The sequence below is a fragment of the Pelophylax lessonae genome, assembly GCF_965119305.1.
Source record: "Pelophylax lessonae genome assembly, chromosome: 2".
In the NCBI taxonomy this organism is placed as follows: Eukaryota; Metazoa; Chordata; class Amphibia; order Anura; family Ranidae; genus Pelophylax; species Pelophylax lessonae.
Genome location: NC_138769.1, coordinates 606382584 through 606403783, shown reverse-complemented (window position 1 = coordinate 606403783; position 21200 = coordinate 606382584). Strand labels below are relative to the sequence as shown.

The following is a 21200-nucleotide window of genomic DNA, read 5'->3' as shown; positions in this document are numbered from 1 at the left end:
TGCTCAGGTGGTTCCAGAGCCCCCGTGTCCAGCTGAGTGTCCCCAAATGCCTGTGCACCTGGCTGAGGTGTAGTCTCCACTGCGCTGGGGCCTGGGATGTCACACAGTTTCTTGGCATACAGGAGGATATCGCCAGCACTATCCTTTCCCCCCGGGCGCCCTGTTTTTGGTTTAGTCCCAGTGTCCTTCAGCTTGTCAAGGCCCCTTGAGGTGGGCTGCGGTGTCCCTACGCCGGCGCCATCTTGGCCACTGAGCACCTTATTGATTATTTTTTATCATCACCATTTTTACTATGTATATGTAATACTTGTATTCATGATTATGGTATGCATTTTATGAAATGTCATTACACAGACACACCAATATTGCGTTTAGAATGATAAAACCACTCATAGGAAGGTAGACTTTTATTATTTATTTTAGTCACATTGCACTTTGTAAGAGGCAGCGCTGCACTATATCTCATATTGCAAATCATCACAGGCTAAGGATAAGCTTATAAGTGACAGCCGCAGCTTTATTTCTTTATATATATATATATATATATATATATATATATATATATATATATATATATTTCTTACATTTTTTTATACTGGAATACTTGATAGCACGGGAGGCATCTTTGTAATTCATCGAGGCACTGTGTCAACTTCCTGGCAGGATAGCGGAGGCGGGTTCAGACTAGGGTCCAAACACACCTGAGCTCACCCTGCTAATTAGTTGCAAACATTTCTAAAATAAGACATTTCTGCTGCTTTATAATATGTATAAGTTTAGAATATTATAGTAATGGTTATTAAGTTTGTAATAAGTGTATTATACATGATGCACATTCCAAGTAGAGATGCCTTATTTTAGAACCACCCTGTCAATAACCTGAGTGAATTCTGTAGTTGCCTAATAAATATTCTAATAACTAACTGACAGGGCTAGGGGCGGGGTCGAGGGCGCGGTGGAGGGGGGGCCCCGTCAGGTAGGCTGTATGGGGCCCCATGATTTCTAACAGCGGCCCTGCAGCCAGTGGTCTTCTCCCAGATTTATATTCACTCAAGAATTATTTACACAGGGACTTTTTGGACTTGTTGCTCACATACATTGTACAAGTTTCTTCTACTATTGAATTACATTGACACATGATTTATGAGTCATTATACTCATATGTAGCACCTTTGTCACTGGTCATAAGGGTGATATTAATATTTTAGCGCGACTTACTTTTATTATTAGTTACTGGATTCAGTCTGCACATGCTCCGTTTGGTGCGTATTGCCAGAGAGTTAGCACTAGGGAGAGTGCTTGTGATCAGCACAGGGCCAATCAGCACTGTTCAGACAGAGGGTCAGTGGTCCAGTGCAGTATGAAAACTCCTCCTACAAGCTTTAACCAGAAACTGATAGAAGTCACAAGACTGCTATGTACTGCTGATGAGAAAAAGGTATTGAACAGTTTATATTTACAAAAAAAAAAAATCTAATTTCCATGTTTTCTGTAAGACCAGATATAGTGAATGCAGGGTCCTAGGTTAATAACATTTTAATGGTGCCATTGTTACAACAAATTCACTTAAAATGCTAAGCTCCGTATTTTTATTTACAGGTAAGCTTATAAAAGCTCACCTGTAGGATAAATAAATGAATGTGCACCACTTAGGAGATATTCTAATGAGCAGCAGCTGGCGTATACCCGCGCCATGGCCCTGACTACATCATCGCGGCTTAGCCATTCAAGAGCCTGCAACCCGGGAAGGAGGACTGGGTGAAGATGCACCAGTGACAGCTGGAGGGCTTTGTTTCAAGTGAAGTCTTTCATAATGTGCTAGTGTATGCAATGCATACTAGCACATTAAGCCTTTTTCTTGCAGGGAGAGTTTTTTTTCCCCAAAATCTTTCCTACCACTTTACAAAACACAAATTTAGCTGACTGCCTGAAGTTGCACTTAAATCCTATATACTCCTACAGAAGACTTTTAACCCTGCTCTATGACACATAAAACAAAGGAAACCTTTTAAAGTGGAGTCACTCAGAAAACAAGGACCAATGATAATGGCACTTGAAATCCTTAACAGAATGAGCCATACCTTTCTTGCAAGCCCCAAAGCTATGTAACACTTTTCTCCTGGGTCCACAATCTCCACTTCAAAGTAGTGACTTCGAGTGCTAAGCGAGCGCCGAGCCTGGGCCAGACCCACATCTATAATACTTTTACCCTTTCCAACATATTCCAGGAGCTGCAGACAAGAACAAATAGAGGTTAGAGGCCAAGATGCACTAATGCAATTACAGTAAAAGTAATTACAGGTAACACAAGGGTCTTACAGTGCCAGATACTCTAACATCATGCAGCCTGCCCCATTCATCCTCATAACTGTCCACCATCATGATGCTGTCATCGTCCTCGCTAAGCTCTGCGTTTAGATGAAGACGAACTTCCTCCCCTAGAGAGTGCATGCCCACTGCTGGGAAAAGACCATCAGGAGATAATGGCATCACAGTGCTGCCAACCTAGAAAACAGATTATGAACACTGCAACAAACAGTCATCACAAAATAATAATAATAAAAAAGTACACACCAATCTCTCTCACTTACCCTTTTCCCATTCTTCGTGAAGAAAATCTGAGCAGTTTGGACATGGAAAGAGCTTTGCTCTATACCACAACCAATTCGGTCCCCTGAACTGCACTTTGTTCCAAACTGTCGGCCTTTTGTTCGCCCGTTATACAACCTAAGAAGAAAACCAGGGTTAATAGTATCTGCAGCCATATAGAATTTCCTGTAAATCCTGCAAGCATTACCAGATAGTGTCACTGGTTACCTGTTCAAGCCTAGTTATGATCAAAGAGTTTCCATCATAGAAAAAAAAGCGACAACCAAGACCGCTCATTTCATACTTAAAATGCAACAACAAGTAAAACAAGTAAAATCCTCCCTCATGTAGGCATCAAAAAGCCATGCCACCTTGGATTTAAGGTCAACAGATTTTATATCTATCCACACACATTCACAAATTTGTTAAACCCTTAAAGCTCATTGAAACAATGCTGCATTACATTACCCCTGAAAGACTATGAAATTAAAAGAAAAAGTCTTAATGTATACCTGCATATCTTTGGTGTATATATATATATATATATATATATATATATATATATATATATATATATATATATATATATATATATATATATATATATCATATAGCAAAAGTAGAAATAAAAAAATAAATAAAAGCGTGAAACAAGATAAATTATTGCATACTCTTAAATAGCCTGGACACATTTGTTGGTACCCCTAAAAAAAAGTATAACTATTTGGATCATAGTGATTTTGTTTTGTAATTAGTATCACAAGTCTTCAATCTTGTAAGCATGTCTATTTAAATAGAGAAAAGCAGTCACTTTTCTGTTTGATATCACATACAGCGCAAGGCGTTTCATATGCTGGTCTGTAAATTTGCTTTCTTAAGACAAAGGCTGAAACACCATCTCCAAGCAGCTTGATTTTCCTGTGACTAAAGTTGCAAATGTTAAAAGTGGAATTCGGAGCTTAACCCAAAACTAATCTTAAAACTGTTCCCTCCCTCCTAAAACTATGCCTACTAACCTGTGTAAGAAAGATCTGTATACATACCTATATTTAGTCAGCTCCAGGTCTGGTCATGTGAACTTACCTGTTCGCCAGCAGCACTGCAGGGGAGAGAGCAGCGTGCTCCAACAATAGACAGTAATGCCTGAAGCAATGACATCACCTATAGACTTTAAAGGCGCATCTGTTGACAGTGTTCCCTTCTTTTCCCTGGCAAAAGGCAAGTATGTAAATCTAGGGTAGTTCGGGGTTAGGCACTGAATACCACTTTATGAAGAATAGGGTCCATGGGAGTGTAACCAACCTTCCTGGATGTGGCGGCAAGAAGAAAACTGACCTCAGACTAAACTGAAAGATAGTTCAAATGGTGGACAAAAAGACAAGGAAAATTTCCAAAGAAATACAAACTGAACCCCAAAGTCAAGATGCATCAGTGTCAGACTGCACCCTCCGTCACTTTTTGAGCAACAGTGGGCTCAAAGGAAGACCCAAGAGAACTTCAAATGTTGAAGGAAAAACAAAAATTTGCTCAAATGCATATTGACAAACCACAATGCTTCTGAGAGAACGTCCTATGGACAGATGAGGCAAAACTGGTGCTTTATAGCAAGACATCTCAGCTTTACAGTCACAGGTGAATAAAATCTTTCAAAAGATTAGAGCACCGCACCTACTGTGAAAAATGGTGGAGATTCTACTATGCTTTGGGCCTGCTTTGCTGCCCCTGCCCGTACTGTCCAGTATCAAAAATCTCTGCCTGAGGTACAGGTCGTGGATTCTCCAACAGGATGATGGGCCTAAACACACAGCTAAAAGCACCCAAGAATGGCTAAAAACAAAAAAATGTGAATATTATGAAGTGATCTTCTCTGAGCCCTAATGTGAATCGTATTGAAGATGTAAAGAATGTGCTGAAATATTAGGCCTGGAGAAGGCACCCTTGCAACCTGGGACAGCTGAAGAGGTTTGCACAATAAGAGCATGCCAAAATACTTGCTTGCAGTTACAGAGGTTGCACTGAGAGCTACACAAAATCACTAGTCACTAGCAGTGATTGCTAGACGTTGTGCAACAGAATATTAGGTTGAGGGTTCCATCATTTTTGTCTATACCATTTTTATTTGTATTGGCATTTTGCGGAGTCAAAAATCAAAAAAGGCAAAGACTGATTTTTATTAAATATGTAATAAATGGACATTTTTGCCAGTTTTTTTCACTCACACATTTTCTGTCTTACCGTAAAATCCTTTTCTCTGATGTTCATTGACAGACACAGCTCCAGAATCTTCTTGACCATTGGGTTAGGCTGCCCCTACAGGAGTAGGGCACTGGGCAGGAAAGAAAAACTTTACCACGCCTTTGGGCTAGTCTCAGGGGGGTATACTCCCACTTCCTGCTATAGGCATTCAGTTTTGTTGCAAGCAGTGTCAGAAGAAAAAATAACCCAACTCAGTAGAGGGGTGGGTGCTGTGTCCGTCAACCAACATCAGAGAAAAAAGATTTTACGGTAAGACAAAAATCCAATTTTCTCTTTCGTTCATTGACTAACACAGCTCCAGAATCTTCTTGACCATTGGGACCTCCCAAAGCAATGTGAAACATGAGGGGTAGGAAAAAAACACAGCAGAAAAAAATTCCCAAAGGCTAAACCTAGCTCAACCAGGAACAACTGGAGTTTACCTGAAAACAATACACACTCAAAGAGTACCAAGTATACTCAAACAGCAGCCTGCAAAACTTTAGGGCCAAAAGCAGCATCTGTAGATGCCAACACAACTACTTAGTAAAATTTTGTGAAAGTGTGCACAGACAACCAGGTGGCCACCTTGCAAACCTGCGTCACTGATGCCTGATGGCGGAAGGCCCAAGAGGCACTAAGTGCCCGCGTAGAATGTGCCTTAACAGGAAAAGGAGGAACCTGACCATTGATTGAATAGGCCTGTTCTACTGTCTGTCTGGTCCATCTGGAAACGGTTGCCGCAGACGCAGCAAAGCCCTTGGGAGGTCCATCCGTAAGGACAAAGAGAGTCTGATTTCCCAAACGACTCGGTTTCTGCCAGGTACACCCTGATCGCCTGAATCACATCCAGAGAATGCAAGGCAATCACCTTTGGATGCTTAGGACACAGGGAAGGCAACACAATGTCTTCATTCAGATGGAAACCACAGACGACCTTAGGAACGAATGACTGACAAGGGCAAAAGCACCACTTTCTTTGTAAATTCCCAAATAGGGTGGACAAGACAAAGCTGCCAGCTTGGACATCCTGCGTGCGGAAGTAATCGCCACCAAGATGGCTACCTTCAGGGACAATGTAAGCAGGTGAATTTCGCAAATATTTATCAGTTTCTGAAAACCCAACAGCACCAAACTGAGGTCCCACGGAGGCAACGAAGACCATACAGGCAGAGACAAGTGGCGAACCCCCTGAACAAAGGTGTGAACCAAGGAATGTGTTGCCAAAGGACGTTGAAAGAAAAAAAATCTGTTTAAAAAAAAAAAAAAAAAATACAAAAATGCTAGGACCAGAGATCCCAGCTAGAACCTAGGTCCTTACTCCTGACTAGGCAAAAAAAAAAAAAAAACTGAATGCCTAAAGCAGGAAGTGGAAGTATACCCCCTGGGACTGCCACCCCCTTCCCCATTGTAGTTGTACATAAAACCAGAATCGGAATCTGTAGTGCTCAATGACAAAATACGCTCAGATACAAAGAAAAAAGCTCTGTGACAGGTCACAGTTTAAATGGCAGTCACAAGTTTGGGAGATTGAAGAAAAGGGAAGTATATGCTGTTGGCTGGTATGCAGAGCATTTTTGTGCACACAGATGTGTTGACATGCATGGGAAAGTGTACTAGTTTAATGAACAGTCGAGAAGCTAGCAGCAATACAGGTTGAGGTTTCCCTTGTGTCATGGATTGTAGACTGACAGGAAGACCACAGTATGTGCATTTGCAAGACTGTGTCAGATAGGATGATCATCAATATTGGGGTTCCACAGGGGACAGTTCTCTCTCCCTTTCTTTTTACTGCCTATACCACTGATTTCAGCTATCAGACAGGGTCTTGCCATCTTCAGAAGTTTTCTATCAAGGATGGTGACGAGACTGAGGTGGAGAACTTTGTCACATGGTGTGAGGATAATCATCTGACTGTATCTAAATGTGAAAGACCGATAAATGAGCTGGTTGTGGATTTCAGAAAGAGGAAGCCACCAGAAACCCCAATCTCCATCCAAGGAGTGGATGTGCAGGTAGTAGAGAGTTACAAGTATCTAGGGGTGCACATAAATAATAAGCTGGAGTGGAGCAAGAACATGGAGGTGCTCCATGGGAAGGGCCAGAGCAGTCTACTTTTTGAGGAGCCTGAGGTCCTTTAATATCTACTAGACGATGCTGAAGAGGTTTTATAAATCAGTGGTGGCCAGCACTCTCCTGTATGCAGTGGCATGCTGGGGAAGCAGGCTTTGGGTGTCCGACAACAACAGGCTCAACAAACTGATTTTGTATTGGAATTGGAGTCTTTAACTACTTTAAGACCGGAGGATTTGGCTGCTCAATGACCAGGCCCCATTTTGCGATTCGGCACTGCTTTATTTTAACAGACAATTGCGCGGTCATGCGACGCTTTACCCAAACGAAACTGATGTCCTTTTTTTCACCACAAATAGAGCTTTATTTTGGTGGTATTTGATCACCAGTGCGATTTTTTTTTTTTGCACTATAAACAAAAAAAAGAGCGACAATTTTGAAAAATAACAATATTTTTACATTTTAGGCCAATTTGTTTTCTGCTACATATTTTTGGTAAAAAAAAAAAAAAACAACAGCAATAAATGTATTTTGATTGGTTTGTGCAAAAGTTAATGCATTAACTCCAGGAAAGATTTGTCATTTTTATTGTTTTTTTTTTTTTTTTACTAGCAATGGTGGCGATCTGCGATTTTTTGCACTGTTACTGTAAAAATGACACTGGCAGGGAAGGGGTTAAATGTGACCCTAGGGGCGTGATTCTAACTGTAGAGGGGCGTGGCTTGTGAGATCATCACAGAGACATGCAATCCTACATAGCAGGATCACATAGCCTCTGTGATCCTCTAAGGGAGAATGACAGACGGCTGTGTTTACATCAGCCGTCTGTCCTCCTATGTCAGCGGCAGGAGACTGCGAGTGGCCGGTGGCCATCGGAGCCGCCGGTCACACGCACTGGCTCCCTAGCTGACGAGCAGGGGCGGGAGCACGCCGCCGGTGGCACGCGCTCGCCCCCTAGAGTCTCCTGAGTGAGCCACGTAGTACTACGTCGTTTTGCCCAGGAGCGGGTGCCTGCCGCAGTAAAACTGCAGTGGGCGGTCGCTAAGTGGTTAACAAGTGTTGGAGAGGAGAATGTTGTTCAAGGTACGTTCAATCTTGGACAACTCCTCCCACCCACTCCACAATACGCTGGTCAGTCTGCAGAGTACCATCATTGACAGATTGTTGCAACCATGATGCACTACAGGAAATCATTTTTGCCTGTGGCCATCAAGTTACATAATTCTTCACTATGAGGGCTGGAGGTTAAGATTTAATTCTGGTTTATGATCAGGATTTTGATGTTTTTATAGTAAGTTGGTATTATGTCATTTACTATTTGGGGTAATGTTAGAGAAGTGGTGTATTATTTGCATTTAGTAGTTTGATTTTTCGTTATTTTAATCTGTTTGGTTTATATTCTATGTAATGTTTTAATTGTATGGATGGTTTGATTTTGTTTTATTTGGTCGCTAATGTCTGTTATTGGTAATTTTGTTATGTCTTTGTATCTTGTTCCAATTATTGTGATCTTGTGTTGTCTTTGTGAAGTGTGTCTGTTTTGCAGCAATTTCCCAGTTCACCTTTGGGATTAATAAAGTGTTCTGTAAATTAACCCTTAAAATTGTTTTCCTAATTGTGCATACAGTGTATGAGGATTCATTTATTGAACTACAGTGCTCTCGGTCAATCCAAAAATGTAAATAAATCTCAAACCTGAATATTTAAGAAAGTGAGGTTTTGGCTTTCCTGGGAGAATATCTATGTGTACACAATTATTGTGGGGGGCGCACACAAGTGGCATGCACAAAGACAATGCATGTGACTGGCTGTGATTAGAAACAGCCAGTCACGTGATAAAGAGCAACTTTCATTGGCTCTTTACCCTAATCGGGGGTGAGCTATGTCCCAAGGGGCACACCTAATCCTCGACTGCCACGCTCCGGAAACGGGCGTCATAGGACGCCTGCCTAGAGGGAGGGAATGTTCCTGCTGGAGTAATTTCACTATACAATAACCATTCAAGTTTTTACAGCTTGGTGTTATGTATGAAAATTAGGATTTGGTCAAAATACACACTTGCCTAATAATTGTGTACACTCCCCATTTTGTGTAAACATATACACACATAGCTGGGATAGAACATCCTAGCAATGTTTTCATACATGTGATCTGTTCATACATTTAATTTTAATGTACAGTTTAAAAATGATTGTTAGTTTGATGTAAAAATAAACGAACTAATTTCCACTCCATTGTTCTAAAGAAATCAAAGGCAGGAAGCCTGGCAATTTATTATGGCTATAGTGCTCCTTCCCCAAACTAGCTCACACATGCCAGCAATATAACAGGACCCTGCGACATCACCAGCATAGAATCCATATGGGCAGCACAGTAACGTTGTTAGCACTTCTCCCTTGCAACACTACGATCATCAGTTTGAATCTTTTTCTGTATGGAGTTTGCTTGTTCTTTGTGCATGTGTTGGTTTCCTCTGGATTGTCTGGTTTCCTCCCACACAGCAGCAGACATGCTGGTAGGCTAATGACTCTGAACTTTCTCAGCCTGTCTGCAGGGAACATAAGCAGGAGGAGGAGCTTCTAGTCCTCTGGTACTGGTCAAAATGTTCCAAAATAAAAAAAAAAAAAAAAATTTAAAAAGCCTTTGGGATACAGAATAAAAAAATATCAAAAAGGTTTTAAAATGGTCATACAAAAAAGATATTTGAAATCAAATATTTATTATTTTTGGCAATAACAGTGTGGGCAGATTTCTTAGAGCCGGTTCACACCATTACGACTTGCCAGGCGACTTGGTCAGCCTGGCAAGTCGCACACCGTCGGGTCCATTGAGTAGCACAGGACCGGTTCTAATAGGATCGACTTAGAAAAAGGGTCCTGTACTACTTCAGGGCGACCTGGAGGCGACTTGCATAGACATTCATTATATGAAGTCTGTGCAAGTCGCACCAAAGTCGCGGTGCACGCGACTTCACAGGTCGCCCCCGAGTCGGAGCGACCTAATGTGAACGGGGGCTTACAGTCACTGGCTGTGTTACACCCCTCTGACCTGTGTCTACGGCTCCTTTCACATGGGCAGTGCACCCGACAGTCAGTTTTAGTGAGCGGGGAATCGATCCGCCAATACCCGCTGAACAGGTGGATGACAGCTCCATCTCCGCTCTCTGTGCAGAGAAGGAGCTGTCAGATCCCCACTGTCCTCTATGGGAGATCAGATGAGAACGGACCGCCTGTCCATTTTCATCCGATCCTCCAGACAGATGTAAATTAGGGTTTCCATCCTTCCAGATTTCACGGACAGGATAGGATCGGATAGCAGCAGGTGTCAGCAGAGATGTCTGGATGTCAGGGCTGCATGGAGCATCCGGTCCGCCTGAAAAACTGACAGGTGGACCGGATCGGAAAGCCCGTGTAAAAGGAGCCTTAGGCTGCATTCACACCTGAACGTATCAGCTTTAAGCAGTTTTTATGCACAATTTTGGCACATTTTTATGCAGCGTGTTTGGGCTTTGCCATTTTCTTATTAACCAATAGAGAAACTATCATCTGTTGCATCATCTATTGCTAGGTTTCTCACCTTTTTTTTTAGAATTCATTTATTTTTTTGTTCGGTTAAGGGGTTACAGTTAAGTAGTTGCAAAGGCAGAAGGTTTATCTTAATTTATTCTATGCATTAAGATAAAAAGGCTTCTGTGTGTTGCAGCCCCCCAGCACCCCGTAACCTAATACAGCAATGTGGATGAGTGCCTTGGCCGTCCGGGACTCTCCCTCCTGATTGGCTAAGACATAGCAGCGGCACCCATGGCTTCCACTGCTGTCAAAGTCAGTTAGCCAATTAGGGGGCAGAGCTGAACCACTGCTTGCTGCTGCTGTGGGGGAGGGGGGCACTCGACAGGAGGGAGGGGCAAGGAGCGCAGGCGGGGGACCTGAGAAGAGGAGGATCTGGGCTGCTCTGTGCAAAACTATTTCACAGAGCAGATAAGTATAACATTGTTTGTTGTTTAACCACTTCCATACCAGGTCATTTCTGCCACTCCGCTCCTACATGTAAAAATCATAAAATAATTTTTTTTTTTTTTTGCTGGAAAATTATTTAGAACCCCCAAACATTATCTATACTTTTTTTAGCAGAGACCCTAGGGAGAAAAATGGCAGCCATTGCAACTCTCTAGGTCACATGGTATTTGTGCAGAAAATTTTTTAATGCGTTTTTTGGGAAAAAAACGTTAAATCGAAAAAAAAAAAAATCCTAAAGTAAGCCCAATTTTTTGTATAATGTGAAAGATGTTACACCGAGTAAATAGATACCCAGCGTGTCATGCTTTAAAATTGCGCACACTCATGGAATGACGCCAAACTTCGGTACTTAAAAATCTCCATAGGCAATGATTTTAAAATTTTTACAGGTTACCAGTTAAGAGTTACAGAGGTGGTCTTGGGCTAGATTTGTTGCCCTCATGCTAATGTTCACGGCGATACCTCACATGTATGGATTGAACGCTGTTTACATATGTGGCTGAGACGTACGCATGCGTTTGCTTCTGCGTGCGAGCACTGTGGCACTTTTTTTTTTTTTTATTGTTGATTTTATTTTTACACTTTCCCTGAAATGTTTTTTTTTTTTTTCACTTTTATTCATATTACAAGGAATGTAAACATCCTTTGTAATAGGGATAGTGCGTGAAGAGATCTGGGGTTAATAAGACCTCAGATCTTTCCTACAGGCTGGAAGGCCTGAAATAAACACAATGGCAGTATTGGCAACTGCCAGGCCAGGCGTGACGTCACAATGTCGCGCCCGTGCCTTTGAGAGTCAGAGACTGCCGGGGACCATCTGGTCCTCTGCAGTCTCCATGGTGTACTTCCGCCGGCGGCGGATTCACGGGCAAGCAGTTAAGCCCCGTACACACGTACCGATCGTCGGCCGAACGATCGGCCGTCTTTTGTCCAGGGCTGTCGTGTCTGTTGAAAACTGAAAAAGACTGCACATGAAAATTTTGTCGGCCAACAACAGCCGACTGCTGAAGTGATGTCATGTGATGGTTAACTTTCCTTGTCTTTTTTCTTTTCTGAGCATGCCCAGTCTTGCAAATCTGCTGTCTGTCGGCCGAAATCTGTACTGACTGGCGAACAATCGGCCGTTCTGGTGTTGGCCAACAAAAGTTTTAATGCCTGCGCGACAGATTCTGTTCGGCCGAAAATGCGCCGTCGGCTGTCGGAAGCATCATACTAACAAGCCTACAATCGGCCGATCTGTCGTCGGCCGAATATTTACGGCCGACAATCGGTACGTGTGTACGGGGCTTTAGAAGCACCGGAGGGTGAGGTCTCCTCCCGCCACCTGTAAGAACGAGCAAGCGGCTGAACAGCCGCTATGATTGTTCTTACGGTGCAGGGAATTGCCAGCTAAAAAAACAAACAAACAAACACACACACACACACACACGACTTTAGTATTACTTTAAAGTTAGGATTATTTTAATTTTTTAGTTTTTTGCTGAACTACTACTGCTTGAATACATGTAAAACAAAATACAAGAAATTAATACTAATAAATATATATATTTTTTTGGATTAGGAGTTATTATGAATACTAAACACCCGAACACAAAAGAAATAAAAATAATAAAATATTAATAGTTTTTTTTCGGGTGTTATATTTGGTATTATTAACAATTTAATATATCTAATAAAAAGGTTAGGGGTTATCATTTATCCATTACATATTCATTTAATTTAATATTCATGATGATTTTTAGTTGTGTCATTTTTCATTTGAGCAAAAAAAAACAGCACGAAAAAACAAGAATCATTAGTGACTCTGTCCTGACCCGCAGTTAGTCGTGAATGAGAGTGAGTTGCCAGCATTCTCTGGTTGCAGCATAGCCTTCACTTTCTGAACGACCTTTTGGTGAATCTTTGGCCCCTTGCACACTGCAGCTTAAAAATGCTCAGTACAGCTTTTTTTTTTATATGAGCTAAAATAGAGCCCATTCATTCTAATGTGCCTATGCACACAACACAACACAGGCGCAGTAAGAACAAAATAGAAAAATCTGCATTTTTGGACAGTAATACGCCTAATGCGCACATTTGCACGCAAATACGATCAAATGAACACACACGATAACATACAGTTGATCTGAAAAAAAAATGTGCATATTCAGAGGCGCATATTTATGCAAACATGCTCGAAAATACGCGCAAATGCGTGCTTTTCAATAAGACGAAAATTACGGCTGAAAAAGGAGATGCTCTAACAGGAGTATCGTGTGGAAGAGGCCTTACCCAACATTTCTGTTCGAGAATACTTCTCACTCTTCAGTGTGTACCTTGGCTCAACTATGGACATCAACCGCTTAAATCCTGAGTCAGTCACCATTGTAAATGGCTGGTTATCAGTGACCATCATCTCTGTGATTACTCTGTCCAGCAGTTGGGATCTTCTGTCAAGAATCTAGACAGTGGCACGTTTTTTTTTCTGAAACATACCTGTTATTGTTGCCTGGGATAGTGGAGGAGGCATTTCAAAATCACATTGATATTCATTTTGTTTTTTTCTGTGCTGCATGATACAATTCAATATAATGAACTCTTAGATGGGCCCAAAGATTTGACGTATTTTTGTTTTTTGCAGTTACTGATCCCATGCTTATATTGTTTGTGCATGTGTTGCACAGTGCTGCTTTTCTTGGAGATGGTTGAGAAGAGAAATAGTCCCAGATCACACTTTTACTTTTTCGGTCTTCATCCATCTCCATTGCAATTTGAAAGTGACAAGAAGGTTAAAATAAATGGCTGGCTGGCTGCTGGCACCCTGCCCTGCTGTGGGTGGCTTGCTGGCATCCTGTTGTGGGTCGGGGGCTGACGCCTGGCAGTGTGGGTGGCTGGTTGGCACCCTGTTGTGGGTCAGTGGCTGACGCCTGGCCGTGTGGGTGGCTGGCTGGCACCCTGTTGTGGGTCGGTGGCTGGCTTGGTGTCACCGCGTTGTGGCTGGCTGGCTTGGTGTCACGCTGTGGTGGTGGGTGGCTGGCTTGCTGCAACACTGTGGTGGGTGGCTGGCTTGGTGTCACCCTGTTGTGGGTGGCTGGCTTGCTGGAACACTGTGGTGGGTGGGTGGCTGGCTTGCTGGAACACTGTGGTGGGTGGCTGGCTTACTGAAACACTGGTGGGTGGCTGGCTTGGTGTCACCCTGTGGTGGGTGACTGGCTTGCTGGAACACTGTGGTGGGTGGCTGGCTTGGTGTCACCTTGTTGTGGGTGGGTGGCTTGCTGGAACACTGTGGTGGGTGGGTGGCTTGCTTGGTGTCACCCTGTTGTGGGTGGCTGGCTTGCTGGAACACTGGTGGGTGGATGGCTTGGTGTCGTCCTGTGGTGGGTGGCTGGCTTGGCGTTACCCTGTGGTGGGTGGCTGGCTTGGTGTCACTCACCCTGGCCTGTTGTGGGTGGGTGGCTTGCTGGAACCCTGTTGTGGGTCAATGGCTGGCACCCTGCTGTTGCTGGCTGGCACCGTGACCGGACTGCAGCTGGCTGCACACGAGGCTGTCCGAGACATGGGAGGCGGTCTTAGAAGACAGAACGTGTGCAGCGCGCCGGAGAATGACGTCACATGCGCGCCACGCACAATATTGGCAATATCGGTAACTGCCAGGCCGATTCAGATATATCAGGGAAGGTGCATATCGGCCCTCAATATAGCGGTGTTGCCGATAATCGGTCGATCCCTAATGGGAACCACTCCGGACAGACCACCGCTCCATCGCAATGTGGGTGCTGTCGGCCAGGGGAAATGCTGCAACTGAGGCCAAAGCCAGTTCGTATGCGCCCTCGCGAGACGTTTAACTCGCAGGCCAGCCTCCGTCCAGTGGGGCTATGTCGTGGCAGAGCTGCGGTCTGCACGTGATCACTGGCCAGACTGGGGGGACCTTCTGGATCTAGATTATACAGTCCGTCACCCAGTCTAGCACTTGACTGTAGATCTCACAGGAACAAAATAATAAAAGAAAAAATATTCCATTTAAAAAAGAAAAAATTGCCAGGACCAGAAATCCCAGCAAGAAACTAGGTCCTTACTCCTGACTAGGCAGAAAAAAACTGAATACCTATAGCAGTGAGTGGGAGTTTGCCCCCTGGGACTGCTCCATTAGGTGTAGTCAAGATTTTTTCCTGACTAGTGTCCTACTCCTGTAGGGGGCAGCATAACCCACATAGTCAAGAAGATGAGGAGCTGTGATAGTCAATGAACGAAAGAAAAGTTTTTTTGTGTTTTTTTTATTCAATTGTATCTGTTTAACTCCCAGAAAAGTGCATTTCATTTGTAAAAACAACTTTTCAATCTTTTTTTACCATTGCAAAAAGTTGCAGTTGGTACCAGAAATTGGATTTTGGGGAGTACTTAAAAAAAAAAAAAAGACCCCAATGAAACTTAATGGTTAATTTTTTTTATTTACACGTGACATTTTTCATTACATTTCTTTAAATTTGATTGAAGCAAAGAGTAATATGTCTTATTTTATTGCCATCTTGTTTGAAAACAAAATGTTCAGGGGTTGTAAATCTTTAAAATAAAAAAAGAATCATGATCCTTATTCTAAGGAAAAATAAAATGCGATTCTCCTTTTATCCAGAATCGTGCAGCTCTACCCAATTAATATCCATTTTGATTTTATTATTAATGTATTACTATAATACATATTCAAACTTTTTTACAGCAACTATTTTGGGTGCCATCATGGATTGCCCATTCACGTTGAATCTGCTTCCTGTTTGTCCCCTTGAGTTTTCGCTGAGTCACATTTCCACAGCTCCCGGGTGAGACTCCCCTGCCAAACACCATTTGGCAATATAAATCCGCTAAGAATAAATATAAGTATCAGAGCACCTCTGGCGGCTTTTGAGGTTGGAATTACTCTATATTAGGTGTTTTACATGCCTGATGTTTTATGTTCCAGATACTATACATGCAAGTTACGACACGTGTCAAGTTTATTGATGCAAATTTTGTTTTGTACTGCCAGTTAGATTGTATATGGTCAACATATTTATGTATGGAATGCAAGAATATGAAATCATTACAAGTCAGCTTGTTACCATTTTATCCTCTTTTTGTATGCAATATTTATTCATTAAACAACGTTGGAAACTAGTTATAAATTGGTCTTATGTGTTGTGCCTCATTTAAAATCCCAGGACAAATATATTGGTTGTATGGAAACCCAAAATGGTAATATTCACTGTGTATGAGTAACAAGTACAGTGAACTCGTGACATTTAATTCTTAAACAGCAAATGAGGTGACAAAAACCCTCAATACCCTCTAACTACAAATGGTATGGAGCAATTCATCCTCAGAATTCAGAGCAGCGGCACTGCAGGCCTTTTCTCATGCAGATCAGCATACTCTGACCCCTTGCCAGTAGTGACCATCAGCCTTTTAATCTGTAAACACAGAGCAGGAGCTCAAAGAAAGGAAGGGCAGGATGAGCTTAGCCACTGAATTACTTTAATGCTTCTGTTGTGAAGTTTAGGATGAATTGGTTCAACGTGCCTTCAGCTACAGGTGGTCAGAGAGGGATGGTTTTAAAGGCTCATTTGTAGTCCGTTTACCAGGTTTGCACACATGCACACATCACAGGAGGGATTTCAGTCCGCTCTTCTTTACAGATCAATGGCAACTCAAAGTTTCATCTCCCTCCATAAATTTTCTATAGGATTGAGGTCTGGAGACTGAGTAGGCCACTCAATGACCTTAACACAAATATTGTAAAATCTTGGGATAGGAACCTTCTTCCCTCAGCCAGAAAACTGAAGATGGGTCATGGATGAGTCTTTCAGCATGACAATGACCCAAAACATACAGCCAAGGCAACAAAGGAGTGGCTCAAGAAGAAGCACATTAAGGTCATGGGGTGGCCTAGCCAGTGTTCAGACCTTAATCCTATAGAACAGGAGTTCCCAAACTGTGGGTCGCGCTAAGATGGATTTTACTTTCTCCTTTTATATACTGCACTCTTATCCTGTACTCCCTTCCTCTACCCGGCAACTGATGATTATCCCTGTATTCATTTTATGATTGGACAGAGCCGACATCATCCAATCAGCACACAGCTCCGCCCTCCTGTACAGATTCCCGACTCGCCCTGTGACTCTCCCTGAGCTGTGTGCAGGGGACGGTTCTGTGTTTTGAGGTCTCTGAGGAAGATGACCCCCCTCATCCTGATTATTATCGGGGTGTCAGGAGTGTATTGTGGCGAGTCCGTTATATTTATAATTATGAGGTCATACATTTGCTGATATTAGGAGCGAGACCATGTCATATATGGAGAGTGGTGATGTCACACCTGTACAGCCATCCCCTGTATATGGGGAGTAGTGATGTCACACCTGTACAGATATCCCCTGTATATGTGGAGTAGTGATTTTCCCCCTTAATGACCAGGCCTTTTTTTGCGATTTGGCACTGTGTTACTTTAACTGACAATTGCGCCGTAGTGCGATGATGTACCTAAATAAAATTGATGTCCTTATTTTCCCACAAATAGAGCTTTTTTTGGTGGTATTTGAACATAATAAATTGAAAAAGTAGTAAATTTATATTTTTAATTTAACATCCCCCTCCCTTTAAAATATGCATTATTACTATTTGCATTTACATAGTGCCAACAAATTTTGTAGTGCTTTACAATATTCAATCACAAGCAAGTGGGTCCCGAAAAATAACTGTATTCATTACTGGGTCTCGGCCCAAAAACGTTTGGCAACACCGGCTATAGAAAATTTATGGAGGGAGCTGAAACTTCGAGTTGCCAAGAGACAGCCAAGAAGAGCGGACTAAAATCCATCCTGAGATGTGTGCAAACCTGGTCAGTAACTACAAGAAACATCTTACCTCTGTGCTTGCAAACAAGGGTTTCTGCACCAAGTACTAAGTCATGTTTTGTTTGGGGATCAAATACTTCAACAACATGGCAAATGAGGTTTAATGTGGAGAAGTGTAAGGTTTTGCACTTGGGGACTATAAACATAAAAGCACAATACACTTTAGGAGGGGAACCCTTGGGGGAATCAAAAATGGAGAAAGATCTGGGAGTCTTGGTAGAGGATAGACTAAGCAATAGCATGCAATCTCAAGCAGCAGCTGCCAAAGCCGGCAGAATATTAGCATGCATAAAGAAAGGGATGTATTCCAGAGATAAAACTATAATCCTACCACTTTATAAAACTCTGGTCCGACCACATCTGGAGTATTCTGTCCAGTTCTGGTCGCCAGTCCTCAGGAGGGATGTGTTGGAGCTGGAGAGAGTCCAGAGAAGGGCAACAAAACGAATTAGAGGATTGGAGGACCTTAATTATGAAGAGCGTTTGCAATCGCTTGATTTATTCTCCCTGGAGAAGAGACGCCTGAGAGGGGACATGATAGCAATTTATAAATATCTCAATGGTGATCTCAGCATAGAAAAAAAGCTGGTCAAAAGGATTGCATGAGGACTCGAGGGCATACAACGCGATTAGGAGAAGCGTTTTAACCTCAGGCAACGTGGGGGGTTCTTTACTGTGAGGGCTACAAGATTGTGGAATTCTCTACCACAAGAGGTGGTTTCTGCGGGAAGTATGGTTGCTTTCAAAAGACTTAGACATTCAGCGGTCTGAGAGAAGATTACGGCCACACACCTACACATATTGAACTGTATGGACTATTGTCTTTATTCAACCTCACCTACTATGTAACTTTTTTTACTCACTTCCACTCAATTTATAACCTAACATCTGTATCATGTGTTTTTTTCTGGAATTGTGGTCAATATTTTGACTACCATTTAAAATATACCTTAAAAAAAAAAAAGTAGACCTTAATTTCTTTGTAAGTGGGCAAACTTACAAAATCTGCAGGAGATCAATAATTATTTCCACCACTGTATATGCATGTGTAGCAACTGGTGATGTCAGCAGTGTATGGTTTACTACCACTTTAAAGTGGCCACTGCTAAACTGAAAATGAAAATGGTCTAGATCAGTGCTCATTGCATGGTTTCACTCAGTCCTCAATGTACCGGTAATTGTTTAGAGTCTGTATAATACATTAGGATTATCACATGCACAGGTTATACGACGTGATATTTGTTAAGATGACATTTTTTTTTTTTTTTACAATGTGAAAATGCAAATGGAGCTCTCCCTGTAAAGATCATGAAGATTCACCCCTCCCACTGCCTGCACTACTGTACATTTAACAGATGGATGTCAAACATATGCAGGTCCGAAGACCATTTCAAGCATGAGCCTGAAATTAAACCCTAAAGTCACCAAGAAATGCCCTGATCAGAGGATGACTCGAGGGTACCCAAAAGATTAGGTTCTATACAGGGTAGATATTGCAATGGTATGTCTGTGCAAGCTTGTTCGAATTCAAGCCACTCTTTGTGGCCGAAGTCCCTACATTAGGCAATCGCTGGAGAGAGATGGGACTCTTGGAAATATCCGAGAGGGTCTGGGAATGCCACCCCCCAGTGTACCCTCAGCATGGCAAGATAGGCATGGGACAGATGGAGGGGGTACGATTTTGCCTATAAGAATAAAAGAATGCGCTACAGTCCGATTATAAAAAGGATTGAGGGATGGAGATGGGCAAGGTTTGGAATAAGTGTAAAAGTCTGGGCATGATATTTATCTCCTATACCTGGATGGGAAAAAAAACACCATCCTGAAGATGTTGTGCTACTTATGCAAGTCTTCCCTAAGTACACCAAGTTGGAAAGTTGACTGTGAAGTTCATGTCCACAGTAGGAGTTATTTTCACTGCCCAATAGTTAAGGTGTGAAGTTTCCCGTGGAAATGGAGAAGGACCAACAAAGAGTGTGGATTCGCCCGAGGGGGCATGGTAAGCATCTTGGACTTGTGCAAATTTATCTTGGAATTGGATAATAAAGTGCTGTGTGAAATTCACGCAAAAAGGTTGGGAAGGGTGACTTCGAAAGCAGATACTTTCTGCTTCCCTTAAAAACCTTTAAATATTCAAGTTTTGACGGAAATAGTGCAGGAAAGCCTTTAGAGTCCAGATGAAAAAAAGGGGCAACATAGGGTGTGTGCCATTTGCCAATGAAAATTAAACTGAAGTTGCCTCATTCACCCTTAGCAGAGTAATTGGCATTTATCCATTTACTAAAGTTTATCCCTACTCCGAAATGTGACAGCGTTTGCTTCAGGAAGTTACAATCCACCATATCAAAAGCTGCCTCCATAGAAGAAAGCAAACAAAGTAATTCTCTGAAGTTGTGCCAAGTGGATTATGTCAAGCATCCTTGTGGTATTATCTTTCGCCTCTTTGGTGGGTTTAGAACCCACTTGATCATGGTGGATAACTTCCTGAAGGAGAGGCAAGAGTCCAAGCAATAGGATTTTAGTAAAGTGCTTTACATTTAAGGTGGTAGTTTATACATTGGGCCAAGTCTTTTTTAAGCTTCAAGACCACAGAGATGTACGTCTGTAGTGTGTCAGATGCTTTATCGTCTACAATCCCAAACCTTGGGGCTAAAATAGGAGCAAATGTCTAATAAGCATCCGGGCCCTGAGGCCCTTTGGGGATTGACTACCATCAGGAATTCCCTGGTTGTGAGCAGAGCATTATGATAGTCGACTGCATCAGTGGGGATGGTAGGGAGGCCTGAGGATGAGATAGTCACGGATTTGTAATTTCTCCCATTTTTTTGGGTAACACACAGGTTTAGTTCCAGTTCTGAAGATGCAGTTTGATCTCTACTGCATTTTCACACTTAGCAATTTTGTACTAGCTTAACACCCCCCCCCCCCCCCCCCACACACACACACACACACATTTTGAGTAAATAGTTTTGGATTTTCTTAGATTTTACCAGCCATCTCATGACAGGACTTACTTGCCATCATCCGCGTGGTAGGCCACGGAATCCGGCAGCCATCCTGGCTGGTGATCCAGACTGTAATACTGTGGCACTAGCCCAACAGCGATTGTCCCCCGAACGCCACGGTCCACAATAGACACCTAGAATAGGAGGTCATTAAATGAGATATGAGGGAAATAAAAAGGTGAATTTTCAAGTCAAATCGCAGTCATTTAAAACACATACACCTGCAAGATTCATCTGTTAACCTGCAATTAACTAAGGATTTATTAACATTTAACATACTCTCCCAATATGACTTCAATATGCACTTTGCAGCTGGGCAATTATTAACTCACAAAAGTTTTTTTTGCTTTCAATTTAGAACTATTTAGAACATTCAAATAATGACCAAACAGGCACGGATATTCTGCTTCAATAATATATAC

At 42.4% G+C, this 21200-nt stretch overlaps 1 protein-coding gene across 1 annotated transcript in view; it reads right to left on the bottom strand.

Annotated features, from left to right (window-relative positions):
• SPRYD3 (SPRY domain containing 3) overlaps window positions 1-21200 on the bottom strand; it is a 61840-nt gene that overhangs the window by 17882 nt on the left and 22758 nt on the right. Inside the window, exons 4-7 of the mRNA XM_082247257.1 lie at window positions 20788-20912; window positions 2592-2727; window positions 2320-2505; window positions 2082-2231 (exon numbers count right to left, since the gene is read on the bottom strand). Of these exons, the coding sequence (XP_082103383.1) occupies window positions 2082-2231; window positions 2320-2505; window positions 2592-2727; window positions 20788-20912 (597 nt within the window). The remainder of the gene's footprint in view (window positions 1-2081; window positions 2232-2319; window positions 2506-2591; window positions 2728-20787; window positions 20913-21200) is intronic.